Raw genomic sequence first — 23,340 nt, 5'->3', positions numbered from 1 at the left:
AACTCTGGGTGGACCTGTTCTCACGTCTCTAGGGAAAGTTTTTAATACCAAAATAACATAACAAACGGCAGTACCAAAATAAATGAGTGTCTTCCTCAAACCACAAATCTTAGTCGTTCTACAACTTACACACAAAAGTGTAACCAACCATGAAAATGAGCTTCTAATTTATCAGTGTAACTTTCCCCAGCAGCGTTTGACTCTCCTGGATGAGTGGAATGCTGACTGAGTTTCTAAATGTGGGGTTTGGAAAGCGTTGGTCAATTACTGCGGAATGCAGCAGTCTAACGTGAGCCTGACTAATCAGATTACCAAACAGTGACCTCGCAGCCATTAGCCAGGTCGGTATCAGTGGGTGAGGACCTGGAGTCAGATCTTCCTTCCTTCTGCCTTTGCTGAAAGATGGAGCAGGGGTTATTGATCACTTCGGGCTGGAGGCCACAGTCGATCAATCGGCAGCTATTCCCAGATTAAAACATCGACCAACTGGCTCTTTGTCGATGACATAACATGATTTGGACTGAAGGGGAGCAGTTCGAATGAAAAGATCTGAGGAGATCTTCCATCTTTGTTCATGACGCTGACAACTTGTCATATAAAGCAGCCCCACAGGGTGAAAAGATAATTACCAAGAACGAGCTGTTCCTGTGCAGCGGAGTCAGGACGCCAGCTGAAGACTGAAGATAATCAGACTGTGACAGATTCAACAAGAAAGGTCAGCACAAAGGAAACAGATGGACAGGACACATCGGACCATCAGCCTGTATGTGGGCCAGATGTGTGTTGGTCTCTGGAATCACAACAAAAAATATCAGACATCAGTTTTCAGTCTGAAAAAGAACAACATCCTCCATATTACAGGCAGCAGCAGCACGGCTTTCACCTTCTGCTGGTCCTCACAGTCCAGCTCAGACCGGCAGCCTAGAGAGAGTGATGCACCTTGGATTTGCTCACTCATACAAGATTATGTTAATCTGCTCTAATCTCCCAACAGACGCTCAGAGAGTAAGCACGAGACCAGAGAGGGAAAACACGGCCTTCAGATCTGCACACTGAAGACCTACCTTCAGTAAAAACAGGCCTGGATGCAGAGAGAATATCAAAATGGGGTTTGATTTTCCTCACGGAGCTGAGTCCGTCCTCTTTGGAGGCAGAACCTGCTCCTGATTCTGAATGGAGAGCTGTCACAACGTGATGGCAGAAAACAACTATGCTGAATGGACGCCCCCTCCCTTTCTTCTTTCTTAAACAACAGTAGCATGACCTATTTCTGCAGCCTCTTGGGGAGGTTTGTGAGAATTTCATTAGAGCCTCCGAGTATGAAAGTGTACACAGAGCTATCGCCATCAATAGTTTCTTGCTGTCACATCCTGCTGCAGAAAAGATCAATTAAAACAGGAGGAGGGAGACTAAAGACCAAAATGCAGATCGGTGCATTTAAATGCAGGTCAGAAATGCATTCAGGAAGAGACGAAAGAAGTGGGGCAGCGGAGGGAGGGCTGCACTTTGGTCTCGGAAAGCAGTTCGCTGATCGTAGCGGATGTTTTTACATCTTTCTTTTTCACTTCACTACCTTCATACCCAAATATCTCAGGAACATTTTGAAAGCAAGCACAGCCATTCAGTGTTCCCAGAGGTTGAGTCCAGCTCACTTCGATGATTTGACTTTTTCTCTTCTGTCACGGCTTCAATGACCTCCAGCTCTTATTCAATGTCTTAAACCACAGAAGCCTCAGTTCTAAGCCATTTTCGCTAAAAGATTCAAATATGCTCAATACGCTTCTCAAAATAAACTCAGACTGTTCCAGGCAGCTCACTAAAACCTTTAGCACAAACCCTAGTCTGATTTATTTCATCTCATTTCTGCAAATACATTATTTCAGAGAGAGGAATAAAAAAAAAAAAAAAAGAGGAAACTTCATCTGAAATGTATGGGATCACTTTATTAAATTAATATCAGTATAATAACTATAAGAGGAAAGCACTGAGTCTATTGTCCAAAGGAACAGTAGTTTAGTCATTCATGGACTAAAAGAACATTAATGAGAAAATGAAGGATGGTAACAACACGGCTGTCACACGTTTTGTCTACACAACACAGAACCCACAGTGATTTAACAAATGGTTATTGTATGAAGTGCAAACGATTCTGGTCTCATTAAGTTACCAAATTTAACAGCCACAAGCTGCTCCGTAGAAAAGGTGGATTATAATCTGATTATTCAGTGTAATCTTTCTTTCTCTTTGCTGATTTATGAGCTAAAATTAAACTGATGTCTGCACCCACTTCCACTTACTTCCTATATGTCCCAGAATGCATTTCAAAGCAGGGGTGCGAAGGCTGAGGCATGTCTGATTACAGCGGTAACCCGGACTAAACTCAACACACATCGTATTTTCATGGTTGTGTTGCATTCTGGTGTATTGAGGCCACTTTATGTAGGAACATTCCCCGTATGATTGTTCAAATTTGGTGCAAAAAAAAAAAAAAAATGGTGCCTGTAGAAAGAAGTCCTCCCTTTCTGATCAACGACAAAAACCAACATTTACAATTTCCACTGTGGCTGCATATTGTAGGACTGCACGTTGTGTCACAAGAAAACACAACAATATAACAAAGTGTTACATTACAACTGTGTTTTAGGATTTTTTTTTTTTTACCCTTGAAGGTGATCACATATTGATAATTTCTTTTAAAGAGCCAATAACACAAAACAACAGTGAGCCACAAAATTGACCCTGAGAAGGCATCACCAAATTACACATCCAATAATCTCATGAAAATAGAGGGGTTGGGGAGTTTAACAGTACAAAGCACAGACTATTTGGGGCGAATTTTGGGTGCTGTTTGCTGGTGTTTAAGCTTCTTTCAGACTCTTTTGTGTGTCTGTAATGAAGACCGACTCAAACGGGATCAGGTGATTGGAGTTTTGGGGGGATTTGAAACATAACAGCCCAAAATAAACGAATAAGTGCTAAACCACAGCGGCTCGATTGCACCACGTGGCTCCGTTTGCAAATGACATGACTGGTTTTAAGGCTGATACCAGTTTTGGAAGTTAAAGCTGCAGCATGTAGAGGATTAATGTTGATTTTGACATCCATACTAATCACCCTTTGTTCCATTTAGAGCTCATTTGAATTTCTGGTTTAGCTTCCCTGAGCTTTTATAGTTCATAGTAACGCTGGAGTGAAATATCAACGTGGGAGCATTTTTTAAACTGTCTATAAAAGTGGACGTCAAAGGTGAAATACCTTAAACATGAATTGTATCTAATGACATTCAGGGGGCAACATCTATAGTCAAACAAACAAACAAACAAACAAACAAAAAAAAGAATCAAATTGTGTTGAAGTCTATGGGAAAACTACCGCACAAAGGAGTTTAAATAAACCAGAAAGTCAAAAAACCCAGCGAGCCTGGGGCCTTTTCACTGAGCAAACACCTTTATCCAAACCTCGTCACACACCTTTTAATTCGGCTTTTTGTGGGATTTTCTGGATTTGTGCTGGAGGAACATTTGGCAACATTTGGTTTCTCAGACATTGAAACATCTGAAACAGTGACGTTAAAGCATTCGCTGAGGATTAAGGGGGGCTTTTTAAGTCATCACATCAGAAATACTACAGCTTTAAAATCCAAGTCCATGTCAAGCAAGTCAGACAACAAACAGTCTTAAAGGCACTCATTGTGTAGACATCCAATAAAAATACCTTTTTTAATAAATACTTGGTTAGATTGTTTGATCTCATTTGATTTGAGTTTCAGATCAGCGGCAGGTTATAGTGACAAAACTCTGAATGGGGAATTGGACTGATCCAGACCCAGGTTTTACCTGTTCTGATGAAGTGTTTGGTTTCATAAAACACTGGCCCTCTGTGGACTAAAAACATATCCACACCAAATAAAACATTCAATTCAACTTAGTAAATCAGGAAACCATTGGTTTCTACGTGGTAGAGAGAAACAGGCAGATGCATCTCAGATATAAAGATACCCAACTCTGATCAGAGAAAAGAGGAAATAATCCACAAGATTCTCATTTTAGCAAAGAGGAGACAATTCGACATTTTAGAAAATTTATCCATTTGCTTTCTTGTCGCTTTCTTTAAGTGCTGCACATTTCCAGTAAATCCACACATTGGTTTTAAACTTCATCTCAGAGATGCTGGTAGGTGGATTTTGTTATTGCCAGAGAGGGAAAGATTAGGCGTTCCCTCATCTTTCGAGGTATTGTGCTAGACTAACCATAACCACAGATTCATAAACACACACAATGGTGATATCGATCTTATTTCACTCTCAGGCAAAAAAGCAAATGGACAGATCTCCCAAAATGTCAGACTACTCACTGCTGCGGTAACTTTTTAGTGTTACTGCACCTACGACTTCGAACTCTTTAGACAAATGGTGTTAGCGTTTAAGAATCAAATCGTTTAGATTTTCCTGCGTCAGTCGGTGATAGCAGTGTCACCATAAGAGTGGACTTGGGTCTCAAGTATTTTGTGTCACGTTGGTGTTTCTATGAGTGCAAAACGACTTTTGAAGACATTCTTCAAGACATCAGGGTTAGGGTGATGAACTGTACCTTTAAGTTGTTTTCTTCAGCACCATAAACCGAATACATTTCATTTTGAGCGCTGTACTTTCTTTGGTTTGTGTTCCATAAGCACACATGTAGCGGACCAGTCTATGAACAGATGATGTCATATGATCTGTACAGAGACAACATCAACACATGACAAAAAAATATTAAATTCCTTCTGAAAGCGGTGCTGTGTTCTGACAGCATATTGCGGTTGGAGTGGCAGATCAGTCGCGGTCCAGCTCAGACCTTCGCTGCAGAGTTGAGCTGTTAAGGAAGACCATTCATACGAGTATAAGAAGTAAGAATATTCACACATCCAGATGTCTTTGCCTGCCGTAAGATATGCGGCACACAACAACCAAAAGAGACAACAAACCCAGAGTTTGAAGTAAGGCTGTGTCTGAGGAGGCTTTGTTAAAAAGTCAATCAAGATGCTTCAAGCTGCAACCGGAGAACTGAAGGTGTCTAAAGACTGGGCCCACCCACTGTTCCATTCCCTCTACTGTTATGGAAAGTCCCTGCTACAGTTTTCAGATGAGCTTCAGGTTAGTTAATCAGAAGCCTGTTGCTTTGCAGATGTGATGAAAATGATATAAAAATCAATTATATATGTGTGTTTGTTAAGATCCTTCTGTAGGCAACTATAAAGGTATTATTATGAATGTACCCTGTATTCAGCTGATTAGTGTTGTCAGGTTTGGCTCTCCAGCTTTGTGTTTGATTTGAAGACCATCATCCATCAGGAAGCTTCCTTGTCAACACAACTCCCCTAAACCTCCAACAAAACACAACAAAACTTCTCAAACTCATTCACCCCCATGGGGCAAACAGATCTATGCACCTCTGATTAACCATCAAGGCCAAAGCTGTGAAAGAGAATACGATCCAACTAGTGAGAGTAAATTACATGAAAGGTCGACCTATGTTTTTTTTTTTAATTTATATATATTGACATGATGAATTTCTGCCAATTAATTTGAGCTTTCTGAGATAATTAGCATTTATTTTCAGTGTTGGCTCAATTCCATTGATTATAATAATACTGCTCTCAACAAATTAACAGCTGAGATGGAGGAGCAGCTGCTTGTTTCAGAGCAATCAACTTGTGAGTAAAACATTTTTATTAATAAGATAAACGGCCATAACAACCTGGAATGCTGTGTGGAATGAGCCTTTCTGGTCTGTAGTCTGGCCCTTCCACATACTAATGCCTTAATGTTTTCAAGCAGCGGCAGCTTTGAGGTTCAGAGAAGCGCACAACTGTATCTGTCCTGACACACAGAGCTTCCAGCTTTTTCACCTACGCAAAAGTTTTTTTTTACTGTTTCCAGCATTTTGAGCAATTCACATTTTCAGAGTAACTATCTGCTCCGTCTGAGACAGAAAAACAAACAAACAAGTACAAAAAAAAAAAGAAATAAATGCCAGCCTTGATCCTGCTCATAAACAAGTTGGAGGTCTCCACCCTTTTTTGTTAAACCCCCATTCTTTTAAGTCTGACAGCATCTTCCCCCGGATTTACGTAAATGAATGATTTCACCACTTACAAGTAATGCACGCACGCACGCACGCACGCACGCACACACACACACACACACTCACTCACACACACACACTTTCCATCCGCGACATTGCTCGCAGGGTTTAGAAATCCCAACCGCTGTGTCCACTTTTCAAGTCCCATTTCTTGCGACGTCCAGCCTGTAAATGCTGTATCATCGTGCCTGGGTAGAGCTGCAGCACAAATGTCCGCTGAGAGTGACAGGAAAAAGCAAATATCTTGTTTTTTATATTATATAATAAATAATAAAAATTTGTTCATATATTTTGAATATGTAAAAAAAACTTTCTGCCAAAAAGGGTGACTGGTTAGCAAAAACCACTTGATACAGAAGCAGCAGCAGAGCTGGTTATAAAAAGAAATGCATTGTATATATTGCCTAATTTTGAGTATATGGAGTCTTTAAATACAATCCATCTCAACTCCTGAGTGTTTTTTTGAGTCTCTTGTCAACACAGCTGGCCGCTCAGCTCCACAGTCTGATGAAGATCCTGGTCACACTGCAAAAACAAAAAAACTTTCTGCAGCACAAGCAGGTAAACGTTTCACCTGAGGAGGAGTGCATTCTGAGCTGGAGTTTTACATTTCAAGTCTACTGGGGTAAAGAGATACCATGAGCTGCTGTCACTAACTCCAAGGAGAAAAGGTTCCCCGAGCCACTCAACGTTTCCTCCAGCGTCAGACTGTTACCCTCAAAATGTCTTTCCATCTGCAAAGAAATGCTGAGAGTGAGGCCTCAGATGGTGACGTGAAAGGAGTCCCAGCTGTCATCTTTGCCGCTGCTGCTGCACCCATTCTTGGCTGCCTCCATTGTGGCCGTCCCGTCTCCGACCTCTCCGTCCGGCTGCTCTCCGGTGGGAGTGGCGCCAGGCTCCGGGTAATACTCATCATCCTCGTCAAAGTAGCCGTTCTCCATCATGCTGAGGCTGGAAGCGGCACTCAGGTCCTGGCAGCTGCCCTTGTACTCTTGGATGGACTCGTGCAGTGACCACAGCTGGCACAGCAGGGACATGTCCTGCTGACGCAAACCCACCTGGACAGGATGGCGGCAAAATCCTGATTAATGTATGACGCGTTTCTGATGGACTCATTTTGCATTTTAAAGCAGTTTCAGCTGCTGTTTTAGATCGCTGTGGAAAAACAAATCTATCGTAATTTTGTCAGCATATTGTGTTTTTAGTCCATCAAACAACTAAAGAAAGATTTATTCAGTGTCACGTAAGCAAAAATAATACAGAGAGGGACAAAGTTCAAGCAACTTAAAGACAAATACACTATTAAAATAATGGCTGATTACATTCCTTCTGAGCAAACCATTCATCAGATTTGTTTTTGTAAACCAAGCATTCTCATTGTGATTACGAAACATAAAATTACATTTTACTGGATTCTCTCATAGCCCCAGCTGATACTGTTACAAATTCAAATTTGATATTTGACTGCAAACAGGGTTGAAAAGGGCATTTCCACTGCATACCACTCTGCTGACAATGCAGAACGAACCCAGGGGTCACTGCACTGTCTTCCAAACAAACTACAGCAGGCTGATGTGCATGTTAAAGTCAGTTCAAACAGCAGACAGAGCTGCGTGGAGACTCAAGCTTTCTAAAATATAGGGCAATGACAACTTATTAAACAACTGCAAACTCTTAGTAATACATTAACAGCTATGAAGCAGTAAGCCTGGAGTCGAGGGCTTGGCGTTGGGAGAGTAAAGCACATGAGGTCAAAACAGGATTTAGGAAAGCCTGTCACAAAAAAACCCAAAGGCAAAAAAGGGTTGAGTTTCAGCAATGGTTTTCATCTAAATTACTGCATATGAGGAACTGTGCTATTGTCATGTCAGACTAAGAGTCAGCATGATAATGAAGCCTGCTGCTGGCGAGGGTGTGTAATAAGTGTCTCACCTCTCTGAATGGAACATCTGAATTAGGTCCTCTTTAGGATTTCCTACTGGCTCACACGTCATGGTAAAAAAAACAAAACAAAAAAAAAAAACAAAAACAAAACTTGGACTGAAGCTAAGAGGCATTAAACCGAACTTAGAATAAAAATCTGCACAAGCCTAACGGCTTAATTTGCCTCATCCATCCTGATCCTGCTTTGTCTGGTTAAAGGCCAGACTCCATTTTTAAAAATCACGTTTTATCCTCTCATGCTCGCAACAACTCAGAGTCTGAGGAGGCTCACCAGAAAAGATTATTTAAACAGAAATAATGTTCACAATGTCTTTCTACTTTTAATACCCCCCGGCTGAAAACTATGTAGGATACAGGAGGGGGATTCGTGTGGAAAAGTTTATATTTTCTTTAAATTATGAAGAACAGAGTAGTTGTTTTTATATGCCGAATTTTTTAGCGGGGTTAACGTTTTCCAAAAAAGCCCCAAAATGGTGCACAAAGAGCGGCTAAAGTCTGCGCAAAAGCCGTTCAACCTAAAAAAGTGGAGTTTCCCCGCGAGGTTCTCTGGACGGAAGCCGGTCGGGATGAAAGTAACGGCGAAGCGCCGAATAAAACATGAGGGAGGTAACATACCATCTCCTTCCGCAGGAGAGCCAGAGCAGCGTCCAGGTTGGCCGGCTTGGAGGCCAGCAGGCCGTCGTTGTTGTTCCTGCCCCGGCTCAGGTCGTCCTGGATCATCGTCTTCTTCACGTACATCCGCTCCATGTCCCTCCAGGAGCCGCCGCTCGAGTTCAGCAAGCCGCTCAGGCTCTTCGGCAGCGGGGGCAGCCCCTCGATGCAGGCCATCCCCCCCGGCGTCCCGTTGGCCGACTTTCCGTTCATCGTCCCGGTTCCTCTGGATTCAAGAAGCCGGGGAAAATTAAACTAAAAGACAGAAACGCGGTCCAAACGTTCGGGACGTCCGACCGTCTGAGCTCTGATCGTCCAGGCAACGGCCCGGAGCTTTTCTCTGCGCGCGACGCCACGTCAAGTGAGACGTGATGATGTCACAGGACTTCCGGCGCGACCACAAAAATAAAAGCACCTCTGACGAACGCGTCAAAATAACTATTATTATTATTATTATTATTATTATTATTATTAGTAGTAGTAGTAGTAGTTCTTGTTTTAAATAAATCATAATAATTCACTCAGCATCAGTGTGTCTTTTGTGTAGTTTTATTTGTGAGAGCATATACTGAGTTACTTAACCTGAGACATACATTTACTAACCCCTAACCCCAACCTTTCCATATTTGTGTATATGCGTATAAAAACAAAAGATTGTATTTGACATATTGAGTGTAATGCTTTAGTCTGATGTGGAGGGCTGGTGGGATGGGCAAATTATTGTTCAATAATAATATAAGTTAAAGTGGACTTCAAGGATTCTTCTTTTAAGGATAAATTGTAAAAGAATAAATAAATAAGACAACATGTTTACACCTTTCATCACAAAATATATGACAAACTTTCAAAACACATTTTACGGGAAGATAATTGCAGCTATTAATTAAGCTTGTTCATTTTAATCTTCTCTTTCCAAGACCCAAAGGTTCTGCTTTTGCTACGAAGAAATGCAGCAACTTCACTATTACCCAATACCAAAAAAATATTTGACATTTGACCGAAAAAGTTTGGCCTTTCAAGACCGATACAGACCAGACTGAAATCATCTGAGTACACTGCACGCCTGCAGGCTTTATTTTGAAGCTTGAACTTCCTCTCTTGTTGTGGCTGATTGTTGAAGGTTTGATGCTCCAGGTTGTGGCTGAGCAGTAAAATCCGTTTCCTGTCCTTTAACAGGGTCTCTGCTGGGCGTCTCCCTGCAAACACTAAGTGGCAGGAAAACTCTATTTCTTCTTCTCCTCTTTTTCTATTCTTTTTTTTTTTTTTAACAAATTTGTTTCATCAATCATGTCCATTGATGTGTCATTTCAAATTATGAAATGATTTGCACATCAGATAAAATAGGATCAACTTTCATCATTGGGCCTCATAATTAATAAATAAACAAACTTAACATATTTATGAGTTCTTTCACTTCCAACTGTCTGCCCATTGTTTTAATTAAAGACTGTGTTCAGCAGACAGAGGGTTTGAGGTTGTGATAGGACAGTCAGTCCAGGACAATAGTTTGAGCATAAAGGACAGATGGTGGGCTTCACTTCCCACCCCCCAGCCTGCAGCCCCAACACGACAATAACCCAACAATAACCTTGAAACCAACACACAAAGCATCACACACACTCTTTAAAAAGACAGGAACATGCTCCGTACCACACACACACACTCACACAAACACACAGTTAGTTAGTGGAAATCTTATATACACATTATTACTATTGTTTTTATTAGTATTATCACTACTATCAAGACAATTTGACATATTTTTTCCTAATCTGTCAGAACGTGGACCACAAATAAACTTCCAAAATATTCAGTTTAATCAATAATTCAAGTAATTGTAAATTGCAATCAAATTGATTAATTACTTGATAATTTTTTTAAAATGAATACCATCCCAGGATTAAGGTGTTGATTTTCATAATAAAACTCCCTTCACTTCATTGATGGATTACCAATTAAGGGCATTTTATTTCTTAAATCGTTTTTCCAGTGTCATATTTTAGCTTTTCCCTTCATGAGACATCACACTCCACCCGTGCAGTTTATTTCATGCATGTCAAATAATTAGCCATCATCTGATAATCCACATCTGGACAGTTTAAGGAGACAGTCCGAGGTCAATCTGTTTTGTCTGGGGATGTTATGAGCAGAAGGACCCGTCCATAAGCTTTCACCACCACCACCATCATCATCATCACTGCTGCCTGCGATCAAAGGATTAGATGTATGATGGCACCCCCTGGGGATAAATGTAACCCTAACAGGGTGGTGTTAATCCTCCTTCCTAAAAAAGCACAATGCGTTTGCATCATTTTGTGTAGGCTGGCTAATAGTGATCCAAAGAGAGCCGCTTAAATCCCCCCAGGAATTCAATGCCTTTGCCTGAAGCTGAAAAAAATACAGTAAATTTATATGTAGGAACAAAGTTTGCTCCTCCCATCAGCCATTCTATCATTTCTGGTATTTCATTTTAGTTATTTTCATTTCTCCTTCTTATAGTATTATAATAACTCTGCTTAAAAAGTGAACAAAATGTTAATGACAATTAATTAACAATTCATCACAAGTTATTTATTAAGCAGAATCCCAAATATCAGCTGACTCCAGCTTTTAAAAATGAGGACCTGCCGCTTTTCTTTTCTTTTTTTAAATACCACTTAGCATTAAATCTTTCTCTTGCAGACTGTTGACCTAACAGCAGTTATATTCTACAAAGATTTGAAAGACTGTCAGCAGAAAATATTTGCAGAAAAACTGAGACCTGAAAAAAAAACCTTAAATGTGTGCTTCAGTGACTGCTGTAACAGACAATAGAACGTCACTGCATTGAACTTGGAGCTTGTCTGGGATGTATCACTGTCTAAGACGGACAATAGGTGTGAAAGGAAGGAGGTTGTATGCATGTGTGCGTTTGGAGGAGGTCAGCTTCCTGTTGTGTGTCAGTTTACAGCAGGTCAGGAAAGAGGAGTGGCCGGTAAGAACAGCTGCTCCAGGGGCCTCAGGAGGGGACTGAGGGCAACAGCCTCCTCCACGAGCCCAACAGGATGGTTTCAGTCTGACTTCTGGTAATTATAGCACTGCCATGGGTGAATACCGGCGTGTTTAGTGTCAAATCATGAAGAAAACACATCAGTGGGGCATTCAGCGTCCTAAAGTGTCCTTATAAAGCTGGGGTCAAAGGAAGGACACTGTTAATAATGTGTCACTATTTTGCCAGTAACTTCCCTCCAATGACTCTGTAAACCGCTACAACCAAATATTCAGTCGGTGGAGCAAAGTGGAAGCAGTTTAACTACATAAGATATTTATTTTTACTAGTAAATAGTAAATTTTCAGTTTAAGATGAAACAAGGGATTTGCTAAATTTTTGCTGTCTGTGCTGATAGGACAGAGAAACCTTGAGGGAAGCACTAAAAGCTGCTCAGTGTGAAAAAAGTACAGAACAAACCACAAACAGTTTTCTCTCTGTGCTCTTTAAACATCACAGATAGCCCACAGTTGGTCACTTTAGAGGGAGATGGCTGTAATCACAGATGTGAGCAGCAGCAGCAGCAGCAGAGGGGTAATCGAAATGGGAGCGGGGGGGGGGGGGTGTTTCCTTAAATGCTTTGTCACTGCGTCTGCTCTGCAGGGACAGAAGGGCGTAGTCCTGATCAGCAGCTGGCCTCATACTGTCTGACCTCTGACCTCACCCGCCTCCCCCCTCTCTGCTCACTCAGCTGCTCTGTCAGGCTCACTATCTGTCTGCCCCCCCCCCCTTCAGTATCAGAGTTCAGGGTGGACATTGCTCTGAGTTTTTTGATACGCAGCACAGTAAACAAATATGGAGCTCAAAACAGGACAATCACTTCATTGACAATTACTTTTTTGATATAAAAATTACATTACAAATCATTTTCACTCCTTAAATTACTGTCTGCTTTTAAAAGTTATTAAACTGCTGAGGAAACAAAAATGCTGTGAACGTTTGCTCATAGATAAATTCATTGCATGCTGCAGTTTACAGTTTCAATATGTGTTATGTGTGAGGATTATTTGGTAAATTGTGGCATAAATTCACCCCCCTCCAAACATTCTGGTAAATAATATCATAAAAGTTTTTATTTGAATTGAACATATTTTAATTCTTCCCTTTAAAAACAGGAAAGACCGGCAAATTCCACAACACATAAAAGAACATACACAGTAACAGTAAATTTCAGCAGTAAAATTGCAGTAAAACTGTCAAAATAGCAGAAAAGCCAACAAAGGCATTTGGGTCATCCTCACACTTTCTGCAGCTGACCTGACAGATGAATCACGATGTGTGCAGTATCAAAGTGAGGGAGAACTAAAGAGCTAGAGAGTGTGAAACCTGATTCCTGCAGATCGGCAGAGTTGGCGTCTCGTGCTGTCTGAAGGGCAGCAGATGCAAATCTGAGGTGGAGGACCGCAGGAACCAGCCAAAGCATCTGCCCTCAGAGGAGGCAAAAATAGTACACACAAACAAAAACAGCAGCGTCTGTGTTTAAACATGCTGATCTTCATTGCAGCACAAATATTGTAGCTTGCTAGTGTAGTCCAGCTCAGTGTGAGTAACTCTGCAGTGAAACTATTTCAAAACCGATCAGTGTGATGTGGAGTAAGATAAAAATTCTATTCTTTAAATATTGCACAGTTAAAAAAAACTGTGCTCCTTCTGATTCTGGTGAATTTACTGCAATTATTTGTTTTGTTCAACCTGCTACATTCAGTGAATGTAAATGATCTGTTAATGTGTCCAACCCTGCTGTTTTCTGTGTAGACTAAGGCACGGGCTGCCAGGCACTCGTGACAGAAGGTGACAGTCATGTCATATTCACAAAATTCAATCTGCTGGTAAAAAAGTCAAGTCTCTTATTATAGAGTTAATGCAGCAAAGCGTCTGAAACTTCCCTTCATTTGGTTTTATTGCAGCTTTCCTCCTCCCAGCTCAGGAGAGACAGGAGTCAAGATGCTCGTTGATCCTTGACTCCTGCACCTTTGCCTGGCATACAGGACAGCTGACCATCACTGCCAGGGAGGAGGAGGAGGTAGTGCTGTGTAATACTGAAGAGGGATGATGGGAAGATGCAGTCCAGGATGAAGATGAGGAACTGGTGGCGGCGGCAGCAGCAGCAGTTCTTTGCTGCATTGCAGGTGACTTTGTCTTTGTCGACTCCTTCGATACCGCCGCTGCATCGCTGCCTAACTTTTTCCTGAAGATGTCAAAGATGCTGGCTGAGCTGTTGTGCTCGTCCCACGACCTCTTCCTCGATGTCTGACCTCCACCTCCCTTTAATACACTGTCACTGTTGGAATGATTGAAATTTTTGGACTGCAATGGTTTGGTGGGGCTGGCTTTGTTTGGAGCTATTGGTGGATACTTTGAATGAGTCGACTTGCTCGGGCTAGGCTTAGATGTGTTAGCAGAGGAAGAACTTTGTTGTTTTGGAAAGAAGGAAGAGGCAGAGGTACCACTGGTGTTACTGTTTGTTGACGTCAGTGAATCTCTTTTAGTCTCAGTGTGTGATGAGGCGGACTGGCCCCCTGATTTCTTGACACCCATACTGTTAAAAAGGTCATCAATAGACCTTTTCTTTATTTTCTCTGCTCCTTGGCTGCTGCTGCTGCCACCACCACTGTGAGGTTTGAGAATTCTAACCGGCGAACCGTTAATGTTGACAAAAACCCTGGTGTTACTGACAGACCTCTTTAGAGGTGGCTTCTGCCCCGTGGAGGCTGCTGGTCTGACAGAGATCCATCCGTCATCTAAGCTGGTGCGGAGAGGAGAAGTGAGCATTTTAGCAGGGGATGAAGGTGTGGGGAGTTTCCTGGGAGGGGAGATGGAGCTGGATGAAGGGGATTTCCCTGCTGGCTCGGATGCTTTGTGAGATGATGAGGAGGAAGTGGGGGATTGTGACTTCCCTCCGAGTAGGAAGCCTTTGCCACTAAATGGGATGATATTTCTTATATCCTGTAGCCCTGAACCTGAGAGAGGGGAAGGTAAGAGGAGATATAGTCAAACAACAAAATTTCTTTTACCATGGGCCATGAGCAAAACCCACCATACATACTCATCTTAAATTATAATGCATACAATGTTCAGTCAGATTTAGTTTTTGACAGTACATATGGCCAGCCATGTTCCTTCAATAGCAAACTAAAGTTTTTCATTCCAGCCATATACCTGCTGTCGTACTTGAAGCCTTGTCATTTCCCGAGGCTCTCACGTTCTTTTTACCATCCTTCTTGCCTTTTTTGCCATATCCTTCAGGCTCCTTGATCTTAGTGTAAGTCCCACCACACGTCCTGCGGTGGTCTTCCCACCAAGGGTCCAAAGAAGATGGAGCCCGGTTCATGGCTCTCTTCACGTAGCCAAAATAGGGCCTTCGGCTCTGGCAGGGCCCGTTGCATCGCCACCAGTGCTGTCGGTACACATCAACCTCATCGTGGAAACTGTGGTAGATCTGATATGTGGACAGAAAGAAGACAGAAGTTTCAGGTGACTAAATAAATGTCATAAATATAATATAATATCTGGTTAACTGCTTGATTATTATGGGGGGAAAAAAGCTATACTTACACTAATCTTTGTCCCACTGGCCTTGTTGATTCGGTTCATGTGTTTGCAAAACTCGGGTCCGTGACCATCCCTGTCTCTGTTGTTCTGGGTCACAAACAGGAGGGCGTGAATCATTTCATGGAGCAGAGTCTGGGGAAACAGAAAAACAATACTACATGTGTAAATTTACCTGTCTGAGCACATATATCCCTGATCCAACATACAGCTGGAATAAGGGACCTGAAAGGACAGAGATAGGAAAAGACTCTAAAATATGGGAGAAATATTTTGGATGTATTTTATAAATCCTATGTTGTGTCACCTTTATTCAAGTTTCACTAAATGAACAAAGATACTGCCTTGTGTTGTTATGGTCAGTTTTCTTCATGCTAGGATAAACATTTTGGCACAAATTACTATGGATAATGGATAATGTTTTAACGACAGTTATATCAGCCTAACTAACCATCTCACCTCAACCAGGTCTTTTCTAGGTCTCAGCTTCAGCAGAGGCTCACTGAGTCTGATTGAACAGAGTCCACCTCGACCTTCATAGGAACACACACCAGCACACCTAACAGAAAAAGCATAATACTGTATTAAAGACAACACACAGCCATTTTTGAAGACGAAACAAAATCAATTTTAGAGACAGCATCATCAACACAAGCAGGCGAAGCATGACAAATGACTCACAGGGTCATTCTGGGGCTCCATTTGACCTCGACCCCGCTGAGTTTTCCCCAGAAGAACTGGTCATTAAACTCCAGAAACATGGCTCTGACATCCGGACTCGGGTCCAGCATCTCCCAGGTCTCGTCCACGATAGACAGCGGCCTCTCGGGCTGGGCGGTCGGCTTCCAGTACGGAGCCACATCGCTGCCACTCCCTGGAGCCACGTCCACTCTTCTTTTCTTTCCGTTTTGACCGAAGCCAGGATCCTCCAGACAGCCCGGTGGAAACGACGACAACGGCTCGTTTTCGCTGTCAAACTGCTCCTGTAGCTGAACAGCTAGCAAAAAATCAGGATCCATGACCGGAGATGGGAAGAAAAAAACGATGCGATGGAAGAAAGCAAAGTTGGCTGTTGTGAAGCAGCTCCTGTCCACACAATCAGTTAAAAATAATTAGCTTCACGTCATGATTTCAGGTGGAAAAATACATTTTTTTCTTCACGGCGATTCAAGATGTTTTGCTAACAGCCGCTGTTTTTCTTCTTCTGGTCCAATTAACGGTTGGCAAACAACTTCCGGGTACTTTGCCGCCACCAACCGATCCGGAGAGGGAACAAAAAAACCCAAAACAAAAAAACAAAAACAAAACAACACTACATTCAAATCAAATAAATAAATAAATAAAATAAATCGGTCAAATATATAAAACCGAAAAGATTTAGGTTGATAAACGATGCTTCCGATAAAGATGTCAAAATAAAAGGTCTGAAATACGCTCGCAATGGGAAAAGATATGAACATTACAAACTGTACTAACTCACTTGACTACTTGTTCTACTTGACCATGTTTTTATTTGAAAGCGTACTTTTTTATTTGAGTATTTTCATTTTATTCAACTTTACATTTCTACTTCTTCTGCTCTTTAAAACCATGCACTTCCGCTCCGTGTCTGAGCAAATCAGCGCGATGCATGCTGGGATATGTAGTGGTATTTTAATTTAATATTGTTGGCCAATATAAAACCGTTCCCACGGTTTTACTGTTGATCACTGGAAATCAGCAGTTTAAAATTTTAAATATTAAAATATTACGATGATATTGGTTCGTTTAAATTAACAAATGTCATTTTAAAAGTATACTTTTTACCTTTTTTGTTGACCATCTTTTTTTTCTTTTAATCACGTGACCTTTCCGGGTGTTAACCAGTTTACAGCTTCCTGTTTGGGTTACAAGCAGATATGAGCCGAGGAACGTATTCTCTGCGATTTGTCAACGTTTTGTCCCAATAAGTGAACAATTAATTAATAAAAAAAAACAACAAACAAGCAGGACCGAAGATGTCGGAGACGGGAAACCGACTGCGGAAGCTGCTCGAGTCGCCAAACTTCGATCCGCAGAATTACGTGAAGCAGCTTTCGCAGCACTCCGACGGCGACAGAGATCTGCAGGAGCACCGACAGAAGATCCAAAACCTGGCCGACGAGACGGCTCAGAACCTGAAGAAAAATGTCTACAAAAACTACAGGCAGTTCATCGAGACGGCCAAAGAGATCTCCTACCTGGAGAGCGAGATGTACCAGCTGAGCCACATCCTGACGGAGCAGAAGAGCATCATGGAGAGCATCACCCAGGCCCTGCTGTCCGCCGACAAGGACGAGACCTCCAAAGAGATGCAGGCTGCTTTCCCCAAAGAAACCGAGGAGCTGAAGCAGAGGACGCTCACCTCCCTGCTGGAGAAGGTGGAAGGAGGTAAAAACATCATGGACACCCCCGGGAGGCATCTTGTCTACAACGGAGACCTGGCTGAGTTCGACGTGGAGAACATGTCCCTCATCCAGAAGGTGCACGCCTTCCTCATGAACGACTGCCTGCTGATCGCCACCTGGTTGCCCAACCGCAGGGGGACGGTGAAGTATAAGTACAACGCCCTGTACGACCTGGAGAGCTTCGCCGTGGTCAACGTGAAGGACAACCCTCCCATGAAGGACATGTTCAAGATCCTGATGTTCCCGGACAGCCGCATCTTCCAGGCTGAGAACAGTAAGATCAAGAAGGAGTGGCTGGAGATCCTGGACGAGACCAAGAAGAACAAAGTGACCAAGGACAGGCACAAGAAAGAGGAGGAGGCTCCTACTTCTCCTGTAAGAGCCGAGGTGTCCACCAATCCTTTCGACGAGGACGATGACGGGCCGGCAGACGCAGAAGAACATGTGGACCTCAGCCTGGAGTGGATCCAGGAGCTGCCGGAGGACCTGGACGTCTGCATCGCCCAAAGAGACTTTGAGGGCGCCGTGGACCTGCTGGACAAGCTCAATGAGTACCTGAAACACCAGCCGGTCACCCAGAGGGTCAAGGAGCTCAGGTCCAAGGTGGACGAGCGTGTGCGGCAGCTGACTGAGGTCCTGGTGTTCGAGCTGTCCCCTGATCGGTCCCTTCGTGGAGGACCCAAAGCCACAAGGCGGGCCGTGTCCCAGCTGATCAGACTAGGTTTGTTTTCCAAATGAACAGAAGGTCAGCTCAGACTTTCTGCAGCTCCTCACTTTGTTTTAAGTCTCTTTGTATTTCCGGGACACTCATTCATATTATGGAGAAGTTAAATTCCTTCATAGACTTGGAACAAAACAAACAAGACTGGCAGATTTCAGAGGTTGTTTTAACTCGATAAATTAGTAGTGCATGCAAAGTTTCAGATATGTTTAATTTGCCACATTTTTTTTATTTAGAATCTTATATTAAATTCTTCCCTCCTGATTTAAGGTCTAATGTCTTTTCAAGGCTTTTCTCACTCTGTAGTGTTTGTGTAATTTTTTTTTACCTTCATCAAATATAGACTTGCTTTAAAAGTAAATGCCTCTTCACGTCAGGACACCACTGCAGAAACCCTGACGACAGATTGAAACATCAAAATTTTGACCCTCAGCATAAATCCTGGGCTACCTTGCCACATAAAATCATCCATTTTCGGTTGAAATGGTTTCCTCCTCTGTTGCAGGCCAGTCCACTAAAGCCTGTGAGCTGTTTCTGAAGAACCGCGCCGCTGCCGTCCAGACCGCCATACGGCAGCTTCGCATCGAGGGAGCCACGCTGCTCTACATCCACAAACTCTGCAACATCTTCTTCACCAGCTTGCTTGAGACAGCCAAGGAGTTCGAGATGGATTTCGCAGGAAACACCGGCTGCTACTCCGCCTTCGTGGTCTGGTCCAAATCAGCCATGAGGATGTTTGTGGACGCCTTCAGCAAACAGGTGGGAAGAGGAGATCAGGTCGGAGTCAGGAAAGGTGTGTGCGATTATTACTGAATACGCAGAACGCGTCCTAAAAATGTGCCTTTTTTTGTCTGAACCAGGTGTTTGACAGTAAGGAGAGTCTGTCCACTGCAGCAGAGTGTGTTAAAGTGGCCAAAGAGCATTGCCAGCAGCTGACTGAGATCGGCCTGGACCTGACCTTCACGCTGCAGTCCCTGCTGGTCAAAGACATCAGGGCAGCGCTGCAGAGCTACAACGACATCATCATCGAGGCCACCAAGCACAGGAACTCTGAGGAGATGTGGAGGAGGATGAACCTCATGACTCCAGAGGCGCTGGCTAAACTTAAGGTGTGTTCCATTTTCATGTTTTGTCAGCTCTTGATTTATCTGTTGATTTTCATTCAACTCTTTCTCCTTTCTGCCTCTCAAATTAAAAGAACACATGCCAAGCAGTAAAATAACACATACTTCAGTTTGTAATCAATAATAGTTTAATTTTCAGGGGCTTTAATGCATGATCGGAATAATTAAACAGATTCTGGGCTGTTTTTTAGCCTTATCGATGAAATAAATCGTAGCGATATCAGAAATAAACACAGATACTTCTTCTCTGCAGGATGAGATGCGCAGCTGTGGGATGGCCAGCTTCGAGCAGTACACCGGCGATGACTGCTGGGTAAACCTGAGCTACACCATCGTGGCCTTCACAAAGCAAATGATGAGCTTCCTAGAAGAAGGCCTGAAACTGTACTTCCCCGAGCTGCACATGGTGCTCCTGGAAAGCCTGAGGGAGATCATCCTGGTGGCCGTGCAGCACGTGGACTACAGCCTCCGCTGTGAGCAGGACCCCGATAAGAAGGCCTTCATTGTGCAGAACGCCACCTTCCTCCACGACACCGTGCTGCCCGTGGTGGAGCGGCGGTTCGAGGAGGCCGTGGGCAAGCCGGCCAAGCAGCTGCAGGACCTGAGAAAGAGCACCAGGCCGGTGCGGATCAACCCGGAGAGCACCACATCTGTGGTGTGACACTGAAAAACTGTGGAAAGCTGCAAGACAGGATAGTGAACAAAACACTTACTGAATGTCCTGGACTTTCAACTCCCATTTCAGAAATACCTGTAAGATCGTGGTTGTTTTGAGAGTGTGAGACAGAAAATGACCCAAAAAGTCACATTAACAGAAACACACCTCGGGATGGGTGTATGTAAAAAGCTCCTTTGCACCCGAATTCGTCCTGTCTCATAATACAGATTCTGATTTTGGCTCATACTGATGGAAAAGACTATTTGTATGTTACTTTTCAGGTCACTCTGGTTATGTTATTTGAAGGCAATGGCCGAAACAAAGTTTGATTTTCAGACACTAAATAAAACCTAAACCTACTGGGACGGTTTAAAAGGGACGACTGAATACAAGATGCACTGGGAAATGTTCACAGTTTTAATAGTTGTTATAAATTTAAAAGTTTTTGCTCTACAGGAACACATGAAATTGAATAAAGCGTGCACAACCTGTTGTTTTTGTTTGTTTGTTTTTTTTTAAAGATGTGACTGCAGTGATTGGATTAAATATAAATCTCACTGAGTGTGTGTTCGTCCAAACCTCAGCTCTGCATCTTCACACTGTCCTGCTAAAAAAAAAAAAAAAAAAAAAAAAGACAACTGAAATTCACGAGGTTGGCACGTATGCATGTTCCTTTACGGCATAAAAGGATCATAATTTATTTCCCTTCTGATAAGTGTACTGAAAATACAATCTAATAACAGCATCCATCTCATCCGGCAAATAACAGCAAAGCATACTTCCTGTTGTTTCATAGTCACACTGCCCTCCTGTGGCCTTTCAAAACAAATATGACTTTAGTTTCTGCAGATGTTAAGGCCATTCAGAATGTTTATGTTGAAAATGAGCCACAACTCATAATTTTTAGTAGACATTAGAACTACAGTTTATCAGGCCTACTGTCACAGTGTATTTCCTGCTTTTATCTAATGAACCACGTCAGGAACTTTGCTTGAAAATGCGAGATGCAGTTCTGAGTCAGTTTGAGTCAGGAGATCAGTATGCCCTGCAGTCTGTCCTGTGGTGGAACAGCTGGATTGTGATGTTGAACCACAGAAACAACTGCTCCTCCGTCTCTGTGTGTGTAAAACATTGCCTCGCAGTGACAGACCTGAAGATGCATATTTTTAGACCCCATTCGCAATTCAACACATGACCAGTTCCTCTCTGTTTCTCGGCTCATCTCATTATAATCTCCGCCGTGATCGAGGGCTCCAGGGAGGCCCGGGGCGAAGTTATCAGCTTATCCTTTGAGAAGACGCTTCAGGCTTTGTGTGAGCGTGTGTATGAGGAGGGATTACTCCAGAGGAATCCAATCACTCCGCGGAAAAATACAGCAAATACTGTATTTTGTGAACGATGAATAGTTTTGATTCTCAGTCAGGAAAGATTAAGGATGTGTTCCTCATCTCAGCATCTTCCTGTTTAACCACAGAATAAAAACATTACGTGCTTGTTTCCAGCCTCATCTATATTCCTGTGGCTTCACAAGGCCGATGTCACTAGATGACATCATACATGTACTGTTTCTGACGTTTGGAGAACTTTTCACTTTTAAAGGCAGCAGTGATCTCTTTATTATAATGAACTTTTCATCAGCAGCACAGAGGTGTATTCACCTAATGATCTTCCGTATATTTACATTCTCTGCTACATTATACTTTACATTTCAGATGTGAGTGTTTAGTCTTTGATCCTCTCCATTCATTTTTCATAATTTTAATGACGCACAACTCTGTAGATTTAATGATCCTGAGGGGTAACGGCACAATCTGCCTGGCAGTGTGTAATTAAAATAAGACCCACCTTTACCAGCTGCAACATTAAAGTGTTGCACTCATTAATGCCTGTAATCTGTATTCCAGCAAAGCAGTATTCAGGAAAGTGGAGCACTTTGCACAACGGTTACTTTTAGTATTGGAATTTGAATACATGTCAATGCTAGTGCTAGTTTCTACTTTTCTCCCACTTCCTGTTTTACAGATATGGTGTTGAAGTTAAACTCTCAGCAAAATGTATGTACAAATAACTTAAAATAAACTCTCAGAGACTTTGGAAAAACAACAGATGACTGCATCGTTGTCAAAATGACTATTTAAGTTGAGCTCCCATTTACTGCGCTGTGTTGGTGATTTGTAGTCCTAATGTTACATTTTTTTGAGTGTCCAATATGCGCACAATGACTGAAACAAATTATAAAAGAGTCTTGAATTCCAGCTAAAGGTGACCGTTTTACAGAATTTATCCTTCAACTACAGTAGATGTGCAGATATTTCATCTCATTTCACCGCAGACCTAAATTCCAGGTAATGGAATGCTAACAGGGCTAATAAATGGAAAGCTGTCCCAGTGGGCGGCATTAACGCCCCGCCCTGAGGGGCCTCAGTTATGGCTGCTGTCTGGTCAATTAAAGGTTTGGCCGACACACAAGACTGATGTCAAACATCAGAAAGGTTACTGGATCGATTCTGACATGCGCTTTGAGCACATCATGTCTCTGCTTCAAGACCAAGTCATCTGAAAGGTGTTAACAGGTCTGGCAGTTTTATGTTTTGACGTTATTTGCGTCCTGATGTATTTGGTTTGTATGAGTTTTGTCACAGTGTTTGCCTTTAATTTGTCTCAAACTGACAGGCAGAACTAATGCAGATTATCAGATAAATGATCATCATCAGAGTGACATATAAACCGGTTTATGTGGCGGAAAAGTGGATTTACTGAAGTACTGTGGTGAAATACAAGTTAGATTTCAATTTATACAGATATGTGTATTTACTTCACAGCCAGAAGGCACCAGCTGTGTTTTTATTGATTAAAATTAAAATTTAGTTTGAATAATTTGACATTTTAAAAAAAGACACAAAAATGAATCACCCGCCACCACCCGAAAAGCTCCAAAATTAAAATGTTCATTACACATTGAAAGGAGGAATAATTGGCCAAAAGTATACGTTTTAACCTAATTTAAGAGTTTTTTTGTGAATTGTGGGCGTGTCTGTCAGAGATGGGCGGAGTCGTGCAGCTCTTATCACCCTCACCTGCTGCTAATCAGCCAATCAGGCCAGCTGCACCTGG

General features: G+C 42.4%; 3 protein-coding genes across 4 annotated transcripts; 1 reads left to right on the top strand and 2 right to left on the bottom strand.

Moving 5' to 3' along the window:
- Positions 1-1,923: 1,923 nt before the first annotated feature.
- Positions 1,924-9,053, bottom strand: fam89a (family with sequence similarity 89 member A). 2 transcript variants are annotated; one of them, XR_003840494.1, is made up of 3 exons: positions 8,685-9,053; positions 6,763-7,183; positions 1,924-6,650 (listed from the first exon to the last, which is right to left on the bottom strand). XR_003840494.1 is itself a non-coding variant. In XM_029497044.1 (2 exons), exons 1-2 carry the CDS (start codon positions 8,931-8,933, stop codon positions 6,887-6,889), a joined length of 546 nt encoding a protein of 181 aa, XP_029352904.1. In that variant the 5' UTR covers positions 8,934-9,053; the 3' UTR covers positions 1,924-6,886. The 2 variants fall into 2 exon arrangements, 1 of the variants encoding a protein (XP_029352904.1); XM_029497044.1 differs by having other exon boundaries at positions 1,924-7,183.
- Positions 9,054-12,822: 3,769 nt separating this feature from the next.
- Positions 12,823-16,493, bottom strand: sprtn (SprT-like N-terminal domain). The gene is made up of 5 exons (XM_029496673.1): positions 15,979-16,493; positions 15,757-15,856; positions 15,304-15,432; positions 14,908-15,187; positions 12,823-14,708 (listed from the first exon to the last, which is right to left on the bottom strand). The coding sequence occupies exons 1-5, from the start codon at positions 16,314-16,316 to the stop codon at positions 13,672-13,674; spliced, it is 1,884 nt and encodes a 627-aa protein (XP_029352533.1). The 5' UTR covers positions 16,317-16,493; the 3' UTR covers positions 12,823-13,671.
- A 681-nt stretch (positions 16,494-17,174) lies between these two features.
- On the top strand, positions 17,175-20,719 carry exoc8 (exocyst complex component 8). The gene is made up of 4 exons (XM_029496504.1): positions 17,175-18,444; positions 18,950-19,203; positions 19,305-19,553; positions 19,822-20,719. The coding sequence occupies exons 1-4, from the start codon at positions 17,295-17,297 to the stop codon at positions 20,227-20,229; spliced, it is 2,061 nt and encodes a 686-aa protein (XP_029352364.1). The 5' UTR covers positions 17,175-17,294; the 3' UTR covers positions 20,230-20,719.
- The last annotated feature ends 2,621 nt before the right edge of the window (positions 20,720-23,340 follow it).

The sequence above is a fragment of the Echeneis naucrates genome, chromosome 24 (assembly GCF_900963305.1).
Source record: "Echeneis naucrates chromosome 24, fEcheNa1.1, whole genome shotgun sequence".
Taxonomy (NCBI): domain Eukaryota; kingdom Metazoa; phylum Chordata; class Actinopteri; order Carangiformes; family Echeneidae; genus Echeneis; species Echeneis naucrates.
This window is presented reverse-complemented; position numbering and strand designations above follow the sequence as displayed.

Coding starts and splice junctions, on each gene's coding strand:
- fam89a (XM_029497044.1), bottom strand. CDS start 8,933: ATGAACGGAAAGTCGGCCAACGGGACGCCGGGGGGGATGGCCTGCATC. Junction 7,184..8,684: donor CTCTCCTGCGGAAGGAGATG/GTATGTTACCTC, acceptor CATCCTGTCCAG/GTGGGTTTGCGTCAGCAGGA.
- sprtn (XM_029496673.1), bottom strand. CDS start 16,316: ATGGATCCTGATTTTTTGCTAGCTGTTCAGCTACAGGAGCAGTTTGAC. Junction 15,433..15,756: donor CTAGAAAAGACCTGGTTGAG/GTGAGATGGTTA, acceptor CTGTTTCCCCAG/ACTCTGCTCCATGAAATGAT. Junction 15,188..15,303: donor CCAGTGGGACAAAGATTAGT/GTAAGTATAGCT, acceptor TCCACATATCAG/ATCTACCACAGTTTCCACGA.
- exoc8 (XM_029496504.1), top strand. CDS start 17,295: ATGTCGGAGACGGGAAACCGACTGCGGAAGCTGCTCGAGTCGCCAAAC. Junction 18,445..18,949: donor GTCCCAGCTGATCAGACTAG/GTTTGTTTTCCA, acceptor CCTCTGTTGCAG/GCCAGTCCACTAAAGCCTGT. Junction 19,204..19,304: donor TGGACGCCTTCAGCAAACAG/GTGGGAAGAGGA, acceptor TGTCTGAACCAG/GTGTTTGACAGTAAGGAGAG.